Raw genomic sequence first — 23,355 nt, 5'->3', positions numbered from 1 at the left:
TTACATACTCTTTTTTTTATTGCCCTTCTGCTTGTTATTAGACTTTGTTCTCCATTTTTGTGTTTCTTGTCTAGTTGCCGTAGGGCATTGCCGGTAGACTAATACTATTTATAAGGTTTGATTTTATTTTGCTATCCAATTGCAATAGTGTTTTATCTGGTTAAAAGCTTTCCAAAATAACTTTTTGCATCTATTTATTTCATCCGATATATCTTGTCCATTTTGATTGTCCTAATATGCAGCTTTACACTCTGACTTTATTTTGCAATTTGATTTGTTGGTCATGACAGTATTTTTTTTTTTTTCCATCCACTTTGTCTTGTCAAGGTGGAGTTTAAGTGTATGCCTTTCATTCAGCATTATTTCTAGTTCATGTGGTCGATGAGATATCAGATCCATATCATCACTGAACACGAGTATTTTAAGATTTCCTCCATCTTTATATCTCCATCCAATTTTGTATTTTTGAGGATGTTTTCTAGAGTTGCTGTAAAGAGATTCGAGATCACATTTTGCTTTGATCTTTTAGTGCCTGGAAAACTACATGTTCTACTGTCTCAAATGCTTTTTTGAAATCAATAAATATCAGACAAAGGGGAAGATGATATTCTCTGCATTTTTCAGTTAGTTTGTTTATTGTATTTATATATATAATCAAATATGAAAAATCCTTCCTTAAATCTTGCTTGCTCTTTGCTGCTATTTTCATATCGTGTTCTTTTTTTATTCTATTTAATATTGTTCTTGTGAATATTTTATAGAGCTGGGACAGGAGAACTTCATCTAGAGTTGTCAATATTCTCTCTCTTTTGATTTTAATGGATGAGGATGATTTTAGATGTTTTCCATTGCTCAGGTATTCTACCTTCATTTAGGTACCAAGTGGACCTTGTTTCTAGAGCTTTATAAAAATATTTCCTCCTGCCTCAGTATCTTCTATTATTTATCTGTCCCTGGTGCTGCATCTACCTTCATCTTATTGACTTCATATTGTACCTGGTCTGGCAGTTTATGATGCTTCCTTATACTCAGTCAACTTGACTGGAGACATTTTGTGTGGATGAATAATAGAGCTTACTGTAGTAATTGTGGATGATTTTTTCAATTTCTGTTCTGTTGGTTTTCCTTGATGTACTTTAGAGCTGGTATTATTGTTTTTTTTTCATATTCAATAAATCTAGATAACAATTTTTCAAATATATTAGGGTTGCGTGTCTAGTATGAAATACTCAGCTTTTCTAAGACATAACTCTAAATTTGTGGTATTACATTTTCGTATGTAGCTTGTCTTCATCTGAACTGAGTTTATTTGTTTGAATTTACTCAGTAGTTCAGTGTATTATTCTTAAGATCTTTAGATATTATATGACACTTTTTTTTTTTAGTTGGGATGGGCAATAAAGTGTCAGTGATGATAATTAAAAAAAAATAGTAATGTTACATAATGTTTAATTTTGATATATGTTTGCATTCTGAACAGGTAACTATGACTGTGGTGTATCTATTTTGGATTCATCAGATGCTCAGAAATATTCTCCAAGTGAATGTGGCCGTATTCCTAAATTTACTGATATGCTAATCTCATATTCTACTGTAAAAGGTATTTATTAATGTTTCATAAAACTTGCTATTCTACTTTAGGATTTAATAAATATGTAATATTTAATTTTGCAACAAATCTTTTGAAGTTAATTTTTTTTTAAGTACACTAATTCTGTAAGTCATTCCTCTTTATAGAACTACACCTGTGAAATTAAGGTTGATAGTGTTTTTGTAAGATACAATTAGCAGGATCTTAGATCTGTTAGCAAATGGTAATGTTTTTAATTGCCAGTTTCTGAAGAGGTTCAATACCTAATTTTTTTTTTTTTTTTTTTTTTTTTTTTTTTTTTTTTTTTCCAGTCTATTTCTTATGAAACGAAAATGAGAGGAAGAGCAAAAGATTATGGGAAGGAGTGAAAGTGTAGACAAATTGCACCAGTAAAGAAAGACAAATGCTAGCAATGAATGAGGACTGCAGTGATTCAGAGTCTGCAGAACAAAATATTAGGATAGTTCTTGGCCAGGAACAACTGTTTATTGGACTGCCTTTGCTATAATGAGTTTATTATTATTATATGACACTTGTATTAGTGTTTGCATGAATTTCTTTCATTCATTCATTCATTCTTGGTGCTATCTTCTCTATATCTGTTTTCTTCTCTCTGTTCTTTTACTTATGATTACATGTGTCTGTGTGTGGGGGGAATGACATATTCATTAGATTTGTATAGAGTTAGAAACTGGGTAGGTTAAAAATAGCAACTTCAGCAGAGAAGAGTGTGTAATTTTTTTTATATGAGAAAGCTATTGATACGAGGGTGGTCTAAAAAGTTCTCGGCCTAACAATGAGTTAACGAATTTATAAATTCACAAATATTTTTATTTTTCAACATAATCTACCTTCAGATTCATACATTTATTCCAGCGATGCTCCAGCACCATTATCCAATCCCTGTAGTAGTTCTCACTAAGATCTACAAAATACCCTTCTACAACTGCAATCACTTTAAAAATGACTTTAAAAGCACATTTTGTGAACAATTTAGTACCCTCACTCATTAAACTAAACACTCTACTAAGTTATATAATCCTTGTTTGCGGTCGTGACTTCTATTACAACATATTATACTTTCTTTCCCCTTTCTCTCGCTATGATTCAGATTTTATGAGTGGTAGTTTTGGTTCATATTGTAGGCAACACACAGATATACAAGAAACATCATATTTATTGGGAATCTTAAATCATATACAGCTAATCATATCTCACATTCAACTAAGTCAATGCTATATTCAATCAAACTAAGTGAAACTAACTGACATTCTAGCACATGAAAATAAACACATTCCTTTAAGTTAAATCATTAAAACACACGTATTATGTACACCAAATAGATCTAATTACCATTCTGCTTACAAGGTTAATTACACTCACTAAATATGACACAAACTTCTATAATCTTTTCCGGACAATCTGTCTAAAGGAAACTATCCGCTACTAAACAAATACTTAAAGTTCTTTAATTTAGTCCACACTTGATTATTACTTTGTGAACTTCCTTTTCTTATCTAACAGGGAACAAATATCAAAATCTCTACATTACCATGTCTGCTATAGGATCGTCAGATTGGTCTGGTTCTACCTTCTTTATCCTAACACGACACGTGACTTCCATATGCTTGCTTTTATGTGGTGGGAATTTAGCTAGTTATCCATTCAAACATCTGCCCTGCCCCTGGCATTATGTTCATGACATTCTGGTTCTGATTTCAATGATTCCTGGCGTTCTGCCGTAGGAACGTTGGATACGTCTGTGATTCATTTTAGACAAAATCTCCAGCGAAAGGACGTGGGCAGCACATGGCGATATCTTGCCCTTACGCCATCTGGAACTTCTGTCACTGAGGGGATAAGCTCACCGTCCAACATCGGAATAACATCTCGAATCCATCCGAGATCTGCTGGTCCGCAGGAGGGAACGAACAAACCAAACAAATGGAGCAACGGAGGGTGAGGGAGAGGTGCAAACTCCTTTTATTCTTCGTTCTATCTTTACCCTTGGCACCCTCTTTTGGCCCTAGACTGACCCTCACTGACTGTCGCGATATGGTACTTCACGTGATTTTCGAGTAGCGTCTTCGCAAAATTCAGTGTGCATCATATTCCAAGATTAACACTGCCTCAGGCTCGCGCTTGACCTTTGAACTATTGTTTACACTGTGTCTGTTCCTTCATCGTATACAAAATACCTTATAAGAACTATACTTTATATGAATTCCCTACATGATATCTGGGGGGGGGTAACACTAAGTTCTGTAATTCTGCAAGAGGTAATATTCTAACATTATTTACAGCAGACATTTTATCCATTCTACTCGAGTAGTACAAGCTCTTTTTCTTATCTATTGTTTTAGACTTGTAACATCCTGAATAAATAAATTCCTTTCAAAAATGTTTCATTCAGGATGTAACACCATCTCTTACCGACTCACTCCCTCCCCCCCCACTTTCACATAGACATTTAGTCTCCGCAATTTGTATATTCTACAAATATCCCAATTTCACAGTACACCTTGAAACCCACAAAACAAGTTTCTTTTCCTCCTCCTTCATCCCTGCTACTGCTGTACTGTGGAACAGTGTTCCCCTTGATGTATTTCCCAAGGAATACAATTAATATGGTTATTCAATTAAGTCTTTAAATTCTGGGGAAATTCCTATTACATGCTAATATACAGGCTTTTAAATCGAATGGTAACAAGTTCCTCCTTTCTCATCCCACTACCAGTATACGGTACTAAAGTACTATAGGTTGACCAGTCAACCTCTGGTACATGGGTCCAACATTTAAAAAAAAAAAAAAAAAAAAAAAAAATCTTAAGTCCAACGAATTCAGATTGGGACTTCTAGACAGCCAATCACTTGGTGATGTGTGGTCAGGCACATTTGCCTCCAGTCATTGTGTGGTCCTCACATTGTATGCAGGGACTGAGTCCTGCTGGAAGGTCCACTGTCTTGATACAGTTTGTTGGAGGTTTTGACCCCCTTTCTTGCAGAAATGCAACTTGGATAATGCCTGATACGTTCCCACACCGACAAAACTATCACTGACGTCGGGGTGATTGCCACTGAATCCTGAGTGCTATGGCACATACTGTGTGACCACCTGGGACATATACGTGATCATTTTGGTGGACAAACTATTCTTCAATGATAAAAATCTCATCTGTGAAGAGAATATCTCTGTGTTTGTTGTTCACGTATTGCCGGAGAAGTGCTTTTGATTTTATCACTCTCTGATGCATAAGTTGTGTGTTAGCAAGTGGCCACTAGAACAACAGTAAGCCCCCCCCCCCGATCATCAGCAAAACTTTGTAGCATGTTCTCTGTGAAACGTTCATCTCTCGCGATATCATATTCTGTATTTTCGCAGGATTATGGCATGGGTGTATGTTCACTGCTCTCACAAGCTGTTGCATCCTAATGCAGCTGTAATGGTGTAAAATAGTGTCTTCTTCAAATAAGTACAAGCTGTAGATGCTATGGTTGAAATGTGTCTGGGCCAAGAAAGGTTTGAGGTGTAGCAAAGTCAAAGGTAAATCTGGTTGCATTTGGCTATCTGGATATTATTTGAAGGTAAGTGAGATGATTGCATGCTCTTTCTTATGAGACATCAGACAGGACTGAGTTTTGGTGGTATTATTCAAGTATACAAGGGTGTCCTTAACCCATATGTCATTACAGTATTGAGTATTTGAAATATGGTTTTATTCAGTCTCCTACGAACCAATTATTACCCATGTGCCTGATTTGCCAAAAAGTGTTTTCAAATGAATCAATGAAGCCTTCTAGGCTACATGAGCATTTGACTAAAATGCATGCTGACAAAAAGGATAAAGATTTGTCCTATTTTCAAGTAATAGAAGAAAAATATTTTAAATGTCTAACTATATCAAAACTTTTTACGTTGTCCACTAAACAAGATAATGACAGATTACAAGCTTTAATATTTCATTATTAATCGCAAAAGCAGGAAAACCACACACAATTGGTGAGGAATTAATCTTGCTGGCAGTAACACTGTGCTTCATAAGTCAGCATCAGATATCATCAGGAAAATTCCTTTGAGCAATAATTCAGTGCAAAGAAGAATTGATGAAATGGCTGAAGATGTTGAAAAATCATTGTGCAATTATTTGAAGACATGCCAATTTTCCATTCAACTCGATGAATCAACTCTCCCAAATAATGAACCACTACTCTTATTATACGTCGTCGTCCAATAGCATCCTCTAGCAAGAGGGTTGCAGCAGATGAGCAGCTCTTCTCCATTTCTCTCTGTCTGTCGCTTCCATGATTCTTAAACCAGTCCATTCCACGATGTCATTAAACCACTCTCTAGTTGATCTTCCACGCCTTCCCTTCCCCTCAACTTTCCCTTGTAATATAATTCTTGTCAGGTGTCCCGAAGAACCTCTCAGAAGATGAGCTGGTCTTTCTTTGCATAATATTTTTTAGCAGTGTTCTTTCCATCCCAACTCGTCTTAAAACTTCTTGATTTGATATTCTTTCTGTATAGCTAATCTTTTCCATCTTTCTATAACACGACATTTCCAATGCATTAATTCTTTCCATATCTCTCTGAGCGTCCATGACTCACATCCATAACTTGCAATACTCCAAACTGTTGCTTTAACTATTCCAATTCTAACGCCTATTTTATCATACGTACAATTCATAAAAGAAGAAAAAGTTTGTCAAGAATTATTATTTGCTAAAAACTTGGAAGCGGATACAAAGGGAAAATCTATGTTTATTATCATGAATAAGTTTTTTCAAGACAAAGACATTCTTATTCGTAATATTTTGTCTATTGCTACTGATGGTGCTCCAGCAATGACAGGAGCCACTAGGGTTTCATAGCGCATTTGAAACAAGCAGTATCAAATGTACTCGCTATACATTGTGTTCTTCTTCATCAACATTTGGTTGCGAAAAATTTAAGTGAACACCTGCACACTTTGCTCCATTACGAAGTGTGCAGGTGTCAACAAGATTAGAAGCAATTCGTTGAGTGACAGATTGTTTTCACTTTGTAGTGAAAACGATGAAGATTTCAATCATTTGCTGCTTCACACAGAAGTTCGCTGACTTTCAAAAGGTATTTGTCTGAATCGATTTTACAATTTGTTTGATTCAGTACTAGAGTTCCTAGAAAACAGAGACGACAGATTGCAGACCAACTTGATTACATCCGAAAATGACATAGCTTATTTGACAGATCCCTATAAAATATTTAATGAAGTAAATCTACAACTACAAGGTGATGAATTGAATTGAATTAAAACAAAAAACGTTATTGCCGCTTTTGTAGGGAAACTTCTTCTGTTCAAGCGGAATATGGGCCAAGGGGAACAATGCCACTTTTCAAATTTATAACAGCAGTGTCTCTCAAAAAGGAAGATTTACTTACATACTGCCAACACTTGGAGGTTCTCCATGCTGATTTCAGTGAGCGATTCAAGGATATTCTAAACATGAATATACCAAATTGGGTTCTAGATCCTTTCTCACATGTAAGCACAGCAGGCATCAAATTTAGAAGTGGCACTCATAGAACTCACAACAAATGAAGATCTAAAAATAAAATTCAAAACTGGATTCCAAGAGTTCTGGCTTCAAAAATAAATACCCTGGATTATGGGAAATAGTGCAGAAATTTTTAATGGCATTTCCGTCTTCTTATTTGGCTGAGCATGGGTTTAGTGCTGTAGTGAATTTACTATCTAAGAAAAGGAACCGATTGCATATAACTGAGCATGGTGATTTACGACTGTTTTTAACGAAAGTTGAACCCGATATTAACAAACTTTTAAAAATGCACCAGGCTCATCCTTCACATTAATTTGTTATTTTTTCTTTGTATTTTTACTTTGTAAGTTGGAAATAAACCGTCTAATACATTTGATGGTGTTTTAATTATTACAATAAGATTCTTACTAATGTAATGCAATCTCTTAATATATATTCCGAATTTTCATATTTAAACCATTGTATGAAACTTCACATTAATTTGTTATTTTTGCTTTGTATTTTTACTTTATAAGTTAGAAATAAACAATTTTGTAATATATTTAATGGTGTTTTAATTATTACAATAAGATTCTTACTAATGCAATGCAATCTCTTAATTGTATTCCACATTTTCATATTTAAACCATTGTATGAAACTGTGCATAATGTCATTTGAGCATACATTTTCAATCTTTACATATGGGCTACGTTTCACCAAAATCGGTATAGCAATAACTGTGTTCAAGATGAAGCACATATTGGCCACTTCTTTTTAAAAATTTAACAGCATAAGCAGTAATGTATCATTAGTTGCTATTTACGTCAAAAATATCAAACCGCTTGAACGCAGAAAACTGTTATAATGGAGGGCGTTACAAAATTTTTGTCTTGGCAAGTGGGCGGTGGCCCAAAAAAGTTTGGGAACCTATGAGCTAGGAGATCAGAGAATTGAGAAGCTTGAGGATTTTAGATCTTATAGGATTTTAGGCTTTTCTAATTTTTTCTCACATATTGTTTTATGCGATTTTGTGTGTGTTTTGCAATTTTAATATTGTTTCTCTGATGATGTCTCAGTGACTGAGATGAAATATAGGACTGATTAAACGTGTGTTTAATTATTTATATGTGCTGTACTTATTCCATTAAACCTTATGAGTTCAAACCAGCACATAAGTCTAAATAGTCAAATGTCTTACAGCACTGGTATCATGAGACTGAAAGAAAGATATTATAATACACAGAAATGAGGCTTAATCCTAGCTATCTGAATATAAACCTTAGCTACAATATATCAGAGTGGCTCAACTATAATCCAGTTAATACAATACCAATGTGCCCAAAATAGTAGTGCCACTAAATTAGCAGAAAACTAATTCTATTGTTCTATTTTTGCTTCTTCTGGCATTTTCAGCCACACAAACTAGTCTGTCACTCATATATAAAGCAATGTCATTATTTACTTAAGTTCAAAATAAATAAAAGCCAACACTAAATACCCATAAGATATTCAAGTTTTTTTTAAACTCACCTACATAATATGTACCTATGTTAAATAACATTGAAATGGGAATCAACAAAAAAATAAAATAAAATAAAAAAAGGCAGTACTGAATGATAATAGTATGATTGCAGTTAGACATACTTGAAAAAAATGATAGGGCAGTGAAACCCAAATTTTTCCTAAAATTACAATAACTTCATTGCTTGCATGTTTTATCATATCAAATATGGGATGAATATTTGAGAATGATGAATATAAAGCTGATATTATTTTATTTTATTTTTTTTACTTATTTACATATTTAACCAAGTATCGTTTTTTTCCCTTTTTCTTCTCTAGGTAACATCTCAGTACGCAATAATATTTATGGTTCCTGGTATTGTCAAGAACTTGTTCTGGTGTTGATGGAACATGCCTGGAACTTAAGTTTGTCAGAAATGCTGCAGCTAGTATGTAAATTTATTGTCATTTACATTTAGATTTTATGGTTAGGTTATAACTCATATTTATTGTAATCACATCAATTCATTTATGCTAATTGATAAGTATATTAATTTTGCAAGTTATTTATTTAGCGTATGATGTACAGGTCTCAGAATAAAACATACAAATTACATAAAACAGCATAAAAACAATTGTAAAAATCATATTAAAAAGGGTACACTAGGTTGAAATGATTAAACATCAAAATTAAGAATCAGGAGTCAGAGCTTAATCCTTAAATCCCGGATCCACTCCAGGGATTCTGGGGTCAGTTTAAAAAAAGTCCTCTTTAGAACCCGAGAATGAGTAGGGCACTCAAGCACAATGTGATTGATAGTCTGGATCCCTCTTCTGCATTCACAGTTTGGAGTATCGGACCAGTTCCATTTATGCAAGAGATGCTTACATCTCCCATGTCCTGTTCTGATCCGATTTAAAGTGGTTCATACATGTCTAGGGAGATTGAAGCCCTCCAGACGAGATGGGTATTTGAAGATTGGATGTATGTTGAAACCAATACTCTCCACATGACTCGCATAGGTCAAAGTTCTGGTCGTTTATTTGTATTGCACTCCTCCAGGCAGGGTGCCTGGATTTCAGTCTTTGTGAAGTATGGAAGGAAATGTCTTGGTGGATAGGCAAGGAACTGTTTCCAATTATTTTGTCCATACTTTGCTTAAGGCTTGGGTCCGGAGCAAGGGAGGGGCTATATTACTGAGAGTTGGGAGCCAGTAGCCAGGAGTAGATCTTAAAGCTCCAGAGATTATCCTCATAGTTTGATTCAGCTGGACATCGACCAAAGAAGCGTATGCGCTGTTCAGTCACACAGGAGCACAATACTCTGCTGTGGAATAGACCAAAGACAGTGCGGTAGTACGCAGTGTGTTGGTATCAGCACCCCAAGAAGTACCAGCAATATTTTCTAGATGATATTTAAATGTCAAACTTCTGTCTAGGGTATTTTGGATGATTGTTAAATTTTACCTGTTTATTTCTGAAGTAAACTTTTGGGATATAGTTAACCTGGATATTACTTAAAGTTTGCAAGTATAGTCATAATACTTCACATCCCCTACAGTATTTTGAATTCCATTGTTCATCAATTTATATGTAATTTCACTATTCATCATGCTTTTCCTCATTCCTTAAGTAAGATACCCACTCTTAACTCCTTCCATTGTAAGCAGTAGCTTTTTCAGAGCTAAAAAGTTGAACTTCTTAATTCAACTAAGCGGCGGTCATGTTTTTGTTTAACGAAAGAAAAGATGTCTAGGGATAATAATTATTTTTATTTAATTATTAAGCAAGTGTTTCACCAGATTAAGTGGGGAGGAGAAAACCTTTTTATTACAATGATGTCGATTTAAATGTAAGCTGTTTTTGGAATCTCTTAGAGCTCTACAACATTATCCTAACCTGAATAAATATGGCAGCCTCACTCTACTGAAAACTTTTGAGACTTATTGCTAGAAAAAAATTCACTGAAATGAAAGCATAATAATGGTTTCATATCCTTGGCTTGAGTAATCAGCACTGTGATAAAACCAATCTGTAACGTGTTAGTTAGGTTTACTAACTCATGTCCATGGACTGCTGAGCCTGTGTGTATATACATATTTTTATCATCTGTTGTTGATTATAAATTAAAGATGCCAAGAAATTATATTTTTGGTTAAAATCTATCACTCATATTATGTCAGTTAGTTTAATCCTTGGTTTAATAATGTCATTATTAAACCAAGAATATAGTGTCTTGTCATCTTTAATTTATAGTATTGCCAAGTGAAAAACCTTTCAACAATATTGTAGATTAGGTACTTTTTTTTTACAGCTTTCATATACACAGAAGCATAGCAGAAAGAAAGCAAATACAGATGGAGTATTTACATTCCTTTGCCCATCTCTCTAGTTTATTCAAATACATCGGAAGAGGCCTGCTGGCACTATTAGTAATAAATAACCCCTCCCAGCTTCACATCACCTGTAAACTGACAGCGTCATTAATAAAATGGTTAAATAGTACAGGTCCCTCTCTCTTATGTTCTCTTCTCTTTTCTTTTGTTTATTACCCTGTAATGGGCGCTTAGTATTTGGACCTGTGTATCCCACTTGTGGCATTCTACTTCCTTGACACCACTACCTTTTACTTCTGAGGTATCCAGTCTCCAATCGACTTCACTAATTAATGTCTAAACCTGAATGTTGTAACTAAAATATCAGCTTATTGTGTGGCACTCTTGTCAATATGCCTTATATGTCATATAACTTATATAAGGCAGTATGTCTTTCCATCATTCATGGCTATTGTTACTTTACATTTTATAAAAGTAAGCAAATTACTGAAACAAGCACCCATTAACAAATTCATGCTGACCCTAACAGATAGATAACATTGCCCTTTTCCACCCAATGCTGCACATGATCTCTCACTAATTTCATCACATTTTTAACACTTACAGGAGAAATACAAACTGGTCTGTAGTTTGACGCCTCCATTCTACCACCACTCTTATGCAAAGGCGCTATCTTATTCTCTGTCCTATTTCTTGAGTAATCAGGAAGTGACAGCTCCATTGATTTGGCTTTTCAGTGAAAATCTAGTTATGGGAAAGGAGCTATCACTTTCTTACCACATTATCTTAAAATGTGGTGAAATCCCATCAGTCCCACTGCCTTAATGACATCCAGAGTACTTAATATTTCAAACACATTCTCTTCATGCCTGTCTAAGCTTGAACCCTCCCGATCCCTCTAGTAATAAAACCTACTTTTCCAGAATGAATCCAGTCTGATCCCCTTCCAATGCAATAATTATACAACAGAACCACATGCCATTCAGCATGACCGTTTACACAAAAGAGAAAGCACGTCCAAAAATGTATGATTTATACAAATGAATCAAGTTCTTTGCAAGCAATCTTCTCTCCTGTGTACAATCCACATCCACTGCTTTGTGAGATTATACAACTGTTGTACAAAATAAAGATCCTTAATTTTGATGTTTGGTTGTGCTGGATTCCCAGCTATATTGGAATTCACTGAAATCACATTGCAGATACAGCTTCTGGATGAACTCAGCAAGCAAAATTACTAATGTACTATTTGCCAGTTATGTATACAGACTATACAGGACTTACAAAACAGTTCTCATAGACAGGTTATAAGAGAAAAAGTTAATTATCCAGTGATAGTCATTATAGTACTGGCAAATGGATTTCACAAAATTAAACTGGAAATTAAGCATTGCTCATCTAGTAAATGTAGAAACAAAAGATTCTTGCTAGGTTTTGGACAGATCATAGCCAACTTATGCATTCTTATTTACCAAAAACTGATAACCCATCTATGTATGAACACTACAATATGCACTTCCCCATTTGTCACATTCTGGTGTCATGCCAGCACTCACTCGACAATGAAATAAAATTGTTATTAACCTGTCTGGCTTATATATACTTAGGTATATCATCAGATTTGGACAAACTACATGAAGTTTTTAATTTTTTACGAAGAATTAAGTTATTTATACAAACACATTTGATTATAAATTCTATTTATGTAGCACATTGCTTAACTTGAATAGTACATTGCTTAATTTTTTAATTAGCATTTTTTTTGTTTGTTTGTTTTTGTTTTTGCACATAACTTCATTTAGTAATTTATCTCTTTATTACTATTTGTTATTACCTTGAGTAATGCTGTACCTTTTGGTTTGGTTCAGTATGAACTGTGCTGTCCATGCACTAATAAGCCACAAAGCAGCAGCATCAAATTCTTGATATGTACTGTTGGGGGGGGGGGGGTATTGGATAATTATGATAGTACTACACCAATTTTCCTCCAAAAATTAATCTGTTATCTGTAAAGACTCCAGCATTATCAGATCTTATATTTCTGTCTTTTAAGGCACTTTTTACTGCATCAATCTGTCTACATCTTTGTCTCCTTCTGGATCTTTTTCCAGTCATGTTGGCAAAGAACACTTGTTTTTCTAATCCCCCCCCCAATTCTATTTCAGTGACCATACCACCCGAGATTAGATCTATTAACCCATTCCTCAATACTAACAATGGCAATTTCTTTCATGTTATCCTCATTTTTAATGTGATACTGCCATTGATGCCACCTGTTCACTCTACTAATCTCTCTTATAACTCATATCAGAGAGGTCTCAGGTCTTCAATCTTTGATCAAGTGTTTTATTTCTAATCCAGCTCTCAGATCCAGAAGTTATAATTGGTTTGAACACTGTCTTGTATATAACTAATTTAGTGTTTTAACTAATTTTTCTTATTCCATATAAATTTATTCAGCTGACTTCTTTACCATACTGATTCTATTGTCTATTTTCATATTTAATTTGCAATCTTCACTAAAAATTGCACCTAAATAGCTGAAATGTTTTACTTGTTTTATAGGTTCACCATTTAGGATACAGTTAAGGTTTTCAGTAGTTTTGCGTATTTTCATTATTGTTTTTTTTATTCCTGACTTTCATACTAAATTTATTACAATAGTTATTCAAATTAGTTAGAGTCTTGCAGACTTGTGCTGGGTTTATTCAAAAGGTATACCATCATCTGCATAAAGTAAAGAGCGAAGATTAGTCATCAATTTTGATATCAGATTTAATACCACTTTTATTCATAATGTGATCCATATAGATGACGAATAACAGTGGAGATAATATGCACCCTTGTTGCACATCTGATTTAACATCAAACCATCTTCCTGTACCCCCTTCAATTCTAAATGCTGACTTAATGGCTTAAATAGAGACTATTGCTCAATATAATGTCCCGTTTTCAACATATCACTGCAGCATTTTGAAGAGGTTTCCTCTTGGCACTTTGTCATATGCCTTTTCCAGATCAACAACACTTAAATACAAATCCTTGTTTTATTCCCAAGATTTCTCGACTATTGAAAAGTTTTGAAGTCTTAAAGTGAAAATCTGATCCTGGCAACCGCTATTTGGCCTGCATCCAGCTTGTTCTTTAACAATCTTCCCTTCTACAATTATTCTTATCTGATTCTCAAGTAGACTTGCATAAATTAAATCCTACCAGGAACACTCAGTAGGGAAATACATTCTCACATTGTTTTATTTCACTTTTTTTTTTATAGATGGGTAGTATGAGAGCTTTGCTCTACTCATACAGAATTTGACCCTCTGAATTATGCAATGCACTAACCGTAAAACTTGTTTGGACCTCCATGTTTGACCATTTCTGGTCGAATTTCATCTGCTCCAGCAGATTTTCCAATTTCTGGTTTTTGATGACTTCTAGGATAAATATGTATTCCTTTTGTGAGTTTTCTATCACTGTTCTGACGCTTGTTTCATATAGTAGTCTTTCAAAGTGATTACTCCAAACATCTATAATATCTTGGTCAGAAGCTCTGGTCAGTTCTCTGCATTCTTTAAAAGGCTATGTGGAGGTTTACTTTCATTTATATAGTTTTGACCCTTAAGCAACCCCTCAAAACTGCAAAGCAACCAGGATGAAATACCCTAATAAAGTGATCATTAAACAACTTCATTTGTCATTTGTACTGGTCTGTCAATACCCAATTTTAATTTCATCTAATAATGTTATTCTTCCACAATCATCATTTCTCTTCGTACTCTCCACATAACAAAAGAAGTCCTTCAGATTTTTTTTTTTTTTTTTTTTCCGTGCACAATGACTGATCTCTCACATTTCTGTTTTTTCTTCTATGCTCTGCTAGTCACTTTCATGGCCAGTTTTATATTCCTCTTGCGATTTCTCTCTTCCCACTTTTTACTTTTCATGACATGTTTTTCGTCTGTAGTTTCTGTTTGATTTCTTTACTCATCCACTTTATATTGAAAGGCTTTTATCTTTTTTTCACCTGAGTTATATAGCTTTCCATTATTGCTAATAAGTATTTCTTCACTATTCCCATGCACTGGTGATGTCTTTCCCTTCCAATTTTTCCATCCATAGAGCTTCCCCAAGCTGATTTTTAAGATTATTATAATCACCTATAATGCCATATAAATTCGTTTCTCCTTGATACCTGTTCATGTCTGTTCCTCCTCCAAGTACGCTATCCTTGGAGCAAGGATGACAGTTAAAATCAGATCCTCTGAAGCTGGGAGTAAATCCAAAACTCTTGAACCTTCTGACATTCCGTATAGTAATCATTTAAGAAATTTGTCCTTCAAGAATTCCAGAAATCCTGTTCCAATGTAGCAAGTAGTCTTCTTTCCAGTTTCTCTCATAAAGATCCCTCATTTTGCACTTGCTGAACACTTAACTGCCTAAACATCTGCCCCTCTCCCTCTATGTTCCCTGGCCTTATAGTGGAATTCCACTAAATATCCTGTCCTGCCTCCACCTCACACCATTCTCTCTCTCTCAAAACCATTAGTACCATTTCCCACAAATTATGAACAAATAGCAAGTAGTCTCTGCAAATATAAAGTCTGTATGCTACTTTTAAACAGCATGAAAGCTATCATTTTTCCTGTTATTTACTAAGGATAAATTGTCTCCTCTATCCTTACCTGGTGTGTATCAAGTAGCTTGTTCCTGTCAGCTTTATTATTTTTGATGGACTGGCTGTTCTGCTAAGATTAGAATCCAAAGACACTGAGATTACATAAGATTTCTAGAATTAGAGGGTTCAAGCCTTGCTTCTCCACCAATACTAGACATAGAGTTAATGTAGATTAAACAAAGATTTTACATTACAATAGATTTAGATTCCATCAATTATTCCTTGAAATATGTCCATCATTGCCCTAATCATAATCAAACAGGCCACATGTCTCCAAGTTTTGTGAAGCAATTGCCATAAATTGTTCATAATTTTTTTTTTAAAAAAAATTACATGTTTATTTATTTATTTTTTAAAATTAATTTTGAATTGCACAACTATACCCCCAGAACTGGAATAGTGTTTTCTCTCAGTCTGTCCACTCAGTTGGAACTGGGACATGTGGAATTATACTCATGCTGGTTTGACTCATTCTTGTGTTCATATTTTGACTGTTGAAACCAGTACTTTTGCCCTCTTCCTGAATGATGCTCATGTTACAGTGAGCAAAATATATAGGAGTTTTTAATAAAGTTTCTAATTTCCATTAAATTCTGTAGGGGCGTAGAGGACCAGAGCATCAAAAGGTGTAGAGGGTGTCTGAGTTGGTGGCCAAGCCATTTTATTTGGTTTCTTTGAACACTGCTGACTAGAGGATCTTGCTGGGTTTCATCTAATATAGTAGAGTTGGAAATGTGGTCTTGCCAGGAGTAATCCAGGATATTTCTTAGACAAGTAGTTCCAAAGCTATTTATAATATTGGTTTTGTTGATATGTTCTGGATCTGTGAGCGGTATAGAAAGATAGACTGCCTGGTGTACTTGTAAAGACGGATCTTTGTCTCCTTTGAGATGAGGCTTGACTTCCATACTTGATTAAGACTTCTGTGGAACTGGAGTGCTTTCTGTTTTCTTATTTTAATGTCAGTTAAGGAATCTGAAATGTGTGATTCTAGGTATACAAAGTCCTCTACTTCATCAAGGTTAGATCAAAGACCTCTACTTCATTATCTATCTGATTTATTGATATCATTGTGTTTTGGGAGTTTATTTTTAGTCCAAATATTTCTGTAGTTCTTCTAAGGCTGTTGAAGTGGTTTTGGGCATCTGTAATATTGGAGTCGATGAGGATTATATCATCTGCAAAGCTAAGGTCTTCAAAGTGCATCTGTATATATGGGTCTTTGATGAGGATTTCAGATTTAACTTGAATCAATTTAAAAATAGTCAATCACTATCATGAATAGATATGGGACCACAGAGTATCTCCCTGTAGGACTCCTGTGGTGATGGGGAAACTGTCTGTTTTATCTCCATTAACCTGTGGCGTGACATCCCTGGTAGGGTGCCTTGATTGCCCTGATAATTTTAGGTGGAATGCCCTAAAGTTTGAGTATTTCCTATAGTCATTCCCTGTCAACAGAATTAAATGCTTTAGTAAAGTCAATAAAGTTCAAAAGCAATGGTAGATTCTTGTCCTTTGAACCTTCTATTAGTCTTCTGTTGTTATGAATGTTCTAGAGTACCATGTTTTTTTGAGGAATCCAGTCTGGTTTGTACGAAGTTAGTAAAGTCAATAAAGTTCAAAAACAATGGTAGATTCTTGTCCTTTGAACCTTCTATTAGTCTTCTGTTATTATGAATGTGTTCTAGAGTACCATGTTTTTTTGAGGAAAAACAATGGTGGTGTGAAGCAGCATTTAGAAATCTTCCCATTGTGGTAGGTTTTCTATATACAGAAAAAATCAAGCATGTCAGTTAAAAGGAATAAATAACTGCACTACCTGAAACAGAACCTTTCACTTAATGGTTATGAACCCCAGATGATCAGCAAAATTCTTCGTACATCTCCTCCGATCCCTTACTTAAACAAGAATTTCAAGAATGCAATCATGCTACCTTATGTCAACAATGTTGCAAACAAAATGGCTAGTACAATACAACTCAAAAGTGTCTATTTTTACCTTTATAAAAAAATCTCAATTCTTACATCCACCACCCATGACCTTCACATCACTCATGAAAAAACCAGGCGTTTATAAGATTCATTGCTCTTGTGGCATTTGTTATGTAGGCCAGACAGGAAGATCAATAGAGATCCACATGTCTGAACGTGGAAAATACATCGAAAAAAGAATGCAGCATAAATCAGGCTTGGCATTCTACACAACTACTACATGCCTTAGTTTGGTATCAAAACAAAAATGTCATATACTAATCGTGATTGTTTTACAAGAAAGTTTAAAGAAGTCTCACAAATACTTAGGATCCCTACACAGTGCAATAAAAATCAAGTCTTAATTTTACATCAAATATAGTCTGCTTTCATCAAAAATTTAACTGCCACAGATCCAAGATATGACACGTGTGATGCCACAGAATGTGATCTCAACAAGTAGCTATGTTCCAACACACACATGCAGTAATGAATTTACCATTTTTATTCTGGTTTCTCATTTGTATGTAACAATTGTGAAGCTATCAGAACATCCAGTATGTGTAATTATTTATAGTCTTTTGTTGTGTAAAACATTTTTGTACCAGTTCTCCTGATTGATGTTAGTCTTGACTTATGAAACTTGTTGGGTTTTAATTGCTTATTTTTATTGAACTCTTTATATACATCATAATGTGTCTCAATACCAAAAACTTTCCACAAAACCTACTATCTGGCTAATGATAGGTAGATGTATTCGCTATTTGACCATATTGCCCTGACACACTAAACACTTTCCCGTAACAGCCAACATCCAATGATCCAATTCATGACAGAAATAAAAGTAACAATACTTCCTACCTAGATATCCAAGTCACAAGACAACCAGATGGATCATTGAATTTCACTATCTGTAGAAAACCCACCCACCCCCCCCCACACACACACAGGTAAACTCATTCCACAACAGGGACATTATTCCTCCTCCTGCCAACAGTATGGCTCTGTATAAATCCTAGTCTGGAGGACAAAATTGATTTCCTCTGACAACACTGCACTCACCACAGAACTCATTTACATACATAATACCCTTTTAAACAATGGCTCTATCCCCACCAGATAAAAAGAATGCTAACACCACATACTCCATTTTCTTCAAACCCCTCCAAACATAGATTTTAGCAAATCCATGACCATTCCATATATAGTGGCATTTCTGAAAAAGTGACAAGAATTTAAAAAAAAAAAAAATTCAATCTTTCGGCTACTTACAAACCACACAGAAAGTTATCATCTGCTCTTCCAAAGACCAGCTGCAACCTCTGGATTTACCTTGAACTATTAAGTACTCTGTAGCTGTATCCATTCATATTATGGCCAGACAAGCAGGACAGGCAATGTCAGAATATCAGAACACTGAGATTACATCTGCTTCCACCACTCTAGCCATTCAAGTTTGACAGACCATGCCCTGGATGCCCATCACAGAATCCGATGAAAAATAGCCACTTTACTCCACCAAAGCAATGCAAATTTGAGACGCTCTTCCTTGAATATCTGCCATCATGAACTTTCCTAACCTGAACAAATATGGTGCATCAAACTGCCTCTCATATGAGAAACTCATCTGTAGACAATCAATCCAATAGCCAAGAATATCCAACCAAAGCCAGTAAGTGGCATAGTTTTTTAGGACTTTAGGTCTCCCTGTATTTCTCCTGTTCATCCTCATTTACTATGTGCACATGTTGATACAAGTGTATTAATCCCCTGAAGATACCAATTAAACTGGCAAAATATTGTAAATAATAATAAAAAAAAAAACTTAGTTATTACTTAGTCTGCATTGTTAATCCCCTGAAACAAACAACATCGTGGGAGTATGTGATGATGATGATTTATGGTGGTTTTAATGACACAAGGACAGCAAAGGTCATACTGTACTGTATCAAAGGTTATAGCAGTGTACAGGGTTAGACAATTACATACATTCATGGCTGCAGTGGGATTCAAACGCGCAACCTGTTGGTTGGATAGCAAGTACACTAACCACTCGGCCAAGGTTGGTAGTGGGGGGGGGAGAATAGACACTCCATTCACATCTCTAATGATATAACCAAATCTAACCCTCTCAATTCTTGTATATCCTCTGTTTACATGTTGCCTCAGATTGTTGTCCCTTAAGAACGTGAGAAATGAATTTTCCTTATTCCCTAATGCTATCTATTCATTCCAGGTTAACACCACCCATAATGATTACTTCTCGCTTGTTCATTAAGTCAAGTTGCATATTTATATCTTTACTTCCACCCTCCACATTCTCTGGCCTGTAACAACACTAATATCTCATTCTACCTACCTCACACTGTACTGCTTCAAAACCTCACACAGTACTTCTTCACTGGTACTTTTTTCCGCTTCATATCACAACCTTGTGTGGACATAATTCCTCCACTATCATTAGCAGCACTGATGTAAAACATCATCTTCTGTTTCTATTCCAGTCAGGATATCATTCTACCTACCTCACACCGTACTGCTTCAAAACCTCACACCGTACTGCTTTGCTGCCACTTTTTTCACTTCATATCACAACCTTGTGTGGACATAATTCCTCTACTATCATTAGCAGCACTCACGTAAAACATCATATCCTCCTATTTCTATTCCAGTCAGGATATCATTCTTGTTTGATCATGTTTCACTTATTCCACCTATTTTCAGGCAAATAAACTCATTCATTGCAACAATTTCATGTCCCTTATTTCTGATGCCCCTGGCATTTGTAAATGAGCATAGCAATTAATTTCTCAGTCTTTAACCAGTCCTACTCATGTCATCCCTCAACTTTTTTCCAAACCTGCTCCTGTCTGTTCACCCTTATCCTTTGTCCAATATATCCCCTCCCAGCCTCAACTAATCTCCATGTATTCCAGAATATTGTATTCCTATGCTGACCATTCCCATACATGCATTCATTACTGCTTTCAAAATCTGCTCTCCTTATGCCGTGTCTCCCTGACCTCCCTAACTCACCCCTGTTTCCTGGCTCAACTTGCATCACTAACCATTATCATTCAGCCCAACAGTATGGTATTCTAAAATCACACATAGATCTAAGACTATTTGTTCTAATGATGTAGCTCTTTCAACTGAACTTAAATATCTTTGGCATACTTTTCTGGCCCATGGCTATAGATCCTACAAAATAGAAAAAATACTACCTGGCCCTATGACCCCCCCCCCCCCCTCCCCCTCAAGCACACAAGAACCAAACACCACTATTTCTTTTCCTTGTGACTGAGGTACACCAGAAAATATAGCCAAAATACTAATAAAATATAACCTTCACACCACATGTTAAATTAGCAACTTTGATCCACTCTCCTTGGGATAAACTCCATCCCATGTCTTATCCAGGAGTGTATGAAGTTTCATGTGACTGTGTTCACCTGGTATGGAGACAGACAAGAAGATCTGTTAACATCTGTATTGGAGAACATAAAAAATGCATTCCCTACCATTATTACGGCAAGTATGGACAGGTAGACCACACTTTGGACACATGTTCACACAGGATTAGATAGAAGAAAACCAATGTGCTTAATAGAAGTTGTTACAGGTCAGTTTTAAAGTCAGCCATGGCTATAAAGCCTTCTCGTAATCTGGACAAGTATGGTTGCATTGATTTGCCAAAAAATTAGCAGACTATTATCTCAATATCAATTCCTACATACATTAGAGCAGAGATCGGCAACTTTTTCAGACTGGCAGGCCACATTCAACTTTTATTTTTAATAATCTGGCTGCAAGCATTTAATTAATAGAAAATAGTGAGTGAAAAAATACTCAAAGTATTAATTTTTATTATATTAATCTTAAAAAAAAAACTGAGAGCCTGTGTAGCTCAGTGGATGTGGCGTTTGCACACCATGGCACTTGGCCGCACGAAGGAAGACTTGGTTTCGAGTCTAGTCGCCGACTAGAGGAAATTTTTCTAAGCCTTTTTACGACCAGTTCCCGAGTTAGTTGATCTCTGGCACGGGCAAGTGGGTTTTTCCTCCCGGAAACTCAAAAAAATCAACCGTAGAACCCACATTATTTCAGACATGAAATATATTGTGTTAGGGACCACGAGATGGCGGCACATTTGAGCAGTCTCTCTTCACTGTGTACTGCTTAATTAGTGATAGCCTTGGGCCATCTATCTCTGATTGGTACCAGTGGAGATTGAACTGCCCACTCAGTCTCCAAAAGTTAGATAGGGTTAAATGGCCTTGCCTACTCCCCGTATACGGGAATAAAAAGGCGTTAGCTGATTTTTTTTTTTTTTTTTTTTTTTTTAAATGCAGAAATATTTAAAGTACGAGATATGAAACAAGCATGAAAATGAAACCCAATGAAAAATTATTATCACATAAAAACAAAGTAATATAGTTTTCTGCATCACAATATGTATGTCTCCCTGCTTAATGCGACTTTTGTGATTGTTTTCACTTAGCCAAATCTAGATCCACTTTATAACTGAGATGTAAATTCGAATTGAAGCATGCAAATATTCATCAATTAGTCGAGAAGAAAATTTATTTTTTCTAAAACTCATGGCAGAAAATGCCTGTTCGCAAATGTATGTGCTTCCAAATGCGACTATCATCTTCTTTGCGAAACTGATTAATCCTTCAAATTTTTTGGTAAGCATCGATAAATTTTTTGGATATTTCTAACGAAATGCTTTCTTTAATATTAGATTGTGTTCCAATTCCAAACCTTCCATCAGTAGTCAGTTTGGTAGGTCATCTGAAAGGGTTCAGTATCCTCAAATCGTATTGAAAATTCTGTTTTGTAAATCTTCAATAATACCTACAAAAGTTTCCATTTCTTTTGTGCAAATTTGCAACATATATATAATTATATAGATGCCAATTTGCAACATATATATAATTATGTAGATTTTCTTCCATCATATATTTCTTCAACAGTGATTTACCTTGTAATTTACCTGATAGTAATTTACCTTGGCCCTACAGGTTCAAATTAACTTAAGGTAGTTGTAATGTCTACCATAAATGCAAGAGACATAATCCATTTTTTATCCGATAGTTGTGGGACAGTATTTTCGTGTTCCATCATGAAAATATCTATTTCTTCACATAAATTAAAAAATATTTTTAGCACAGCACTTCTAGTTAACCATCTAGCACTTGACTAGTAGATAATGTCCTCTTGAAATGTCCATAACGTCTTTTCTTGATGATAAAATGTTATGGGCCACATGCCAGGTAAGTATGATCAACCTTTTATGGTCCGCCAAAAATGCAAGTTTAAGCCGCATGCGGGCCGTCGGTTGCCGACCCCTGCATTAGAGGGTGCCAAATTAGGACATTAGATCATTTGTCCATTGCAATTTTAACTGTTTCACTTACTCGGTGTGTGTTAACTAAAACATAATATGTTCTAAAGATGCTGGTTTCAAATCTAGTGAAATAAAAACCAGTTAATAAAGTTCTTTTTTATAGATATTATTTCTGGAAATTTTCCATGTTACTTCTATAAATAAATATTAATTTTTATGGATATTTTGCATATTTTTTGTTTAGGAGTACCCCTTTTATGATGCCATTGGCTTTTTACTCAATTTTTAGGGCATTACTGATGTTTTAAAGATATAGATATATAAAGAATATAAAGCAGGAATAATTTTGGACATGGCTTTGTAGGATGTTCCTGTTTCATCTTATTCAGCAGCATCTGGCTT

General features: G+C 35.1%; 1 protein-coding gene across 1 annotated transcript in view; it reads left to right on the top strand.

The window, feature by feature from the left end:
* The window catches only part of LOC150096463 (caspase-3-like), a 249,302-nt gene that overhangs the window by 211,526 nt on the left and 14,421 nt on the right, over positions 1 to 23,355 (top strand). The window contains exons 6-7 of the mRNA XM_090408616.1: positions 1,481 to 1,600; positions 8,955 to 9,064. Coding sequence (XP_090264742.1) covers positions 1,481 to 1,600; positions 8,955 to 9,064 — 230 coding nt within the window. The remainder of the gene's footprint in view (positions 1 to 1,480; positions 1,601 to 8,954; positions 9,065 to 23,355) is intronic.

Source organism: Typopeltis vanoorti, chromosome 18, assembly GCF_054136105.1.
Source record: "Typopeltis vanoorti isolate ZY-2024b chromosome 18, IOZ_Tvanoo_1.0, whole genome shotgun sequence".
Lineage (NCBI taxonomy): Eukaryota > Metazoa > Arthropoda > Arachnida > Uropygi > Thelyphonidae > Typopeltis > Typopeltis vanoorti.
Note: the sequence above shows the minus strand (reverse complement) of the source record. Positions and strands in the feature narration are given on the sequence as shown.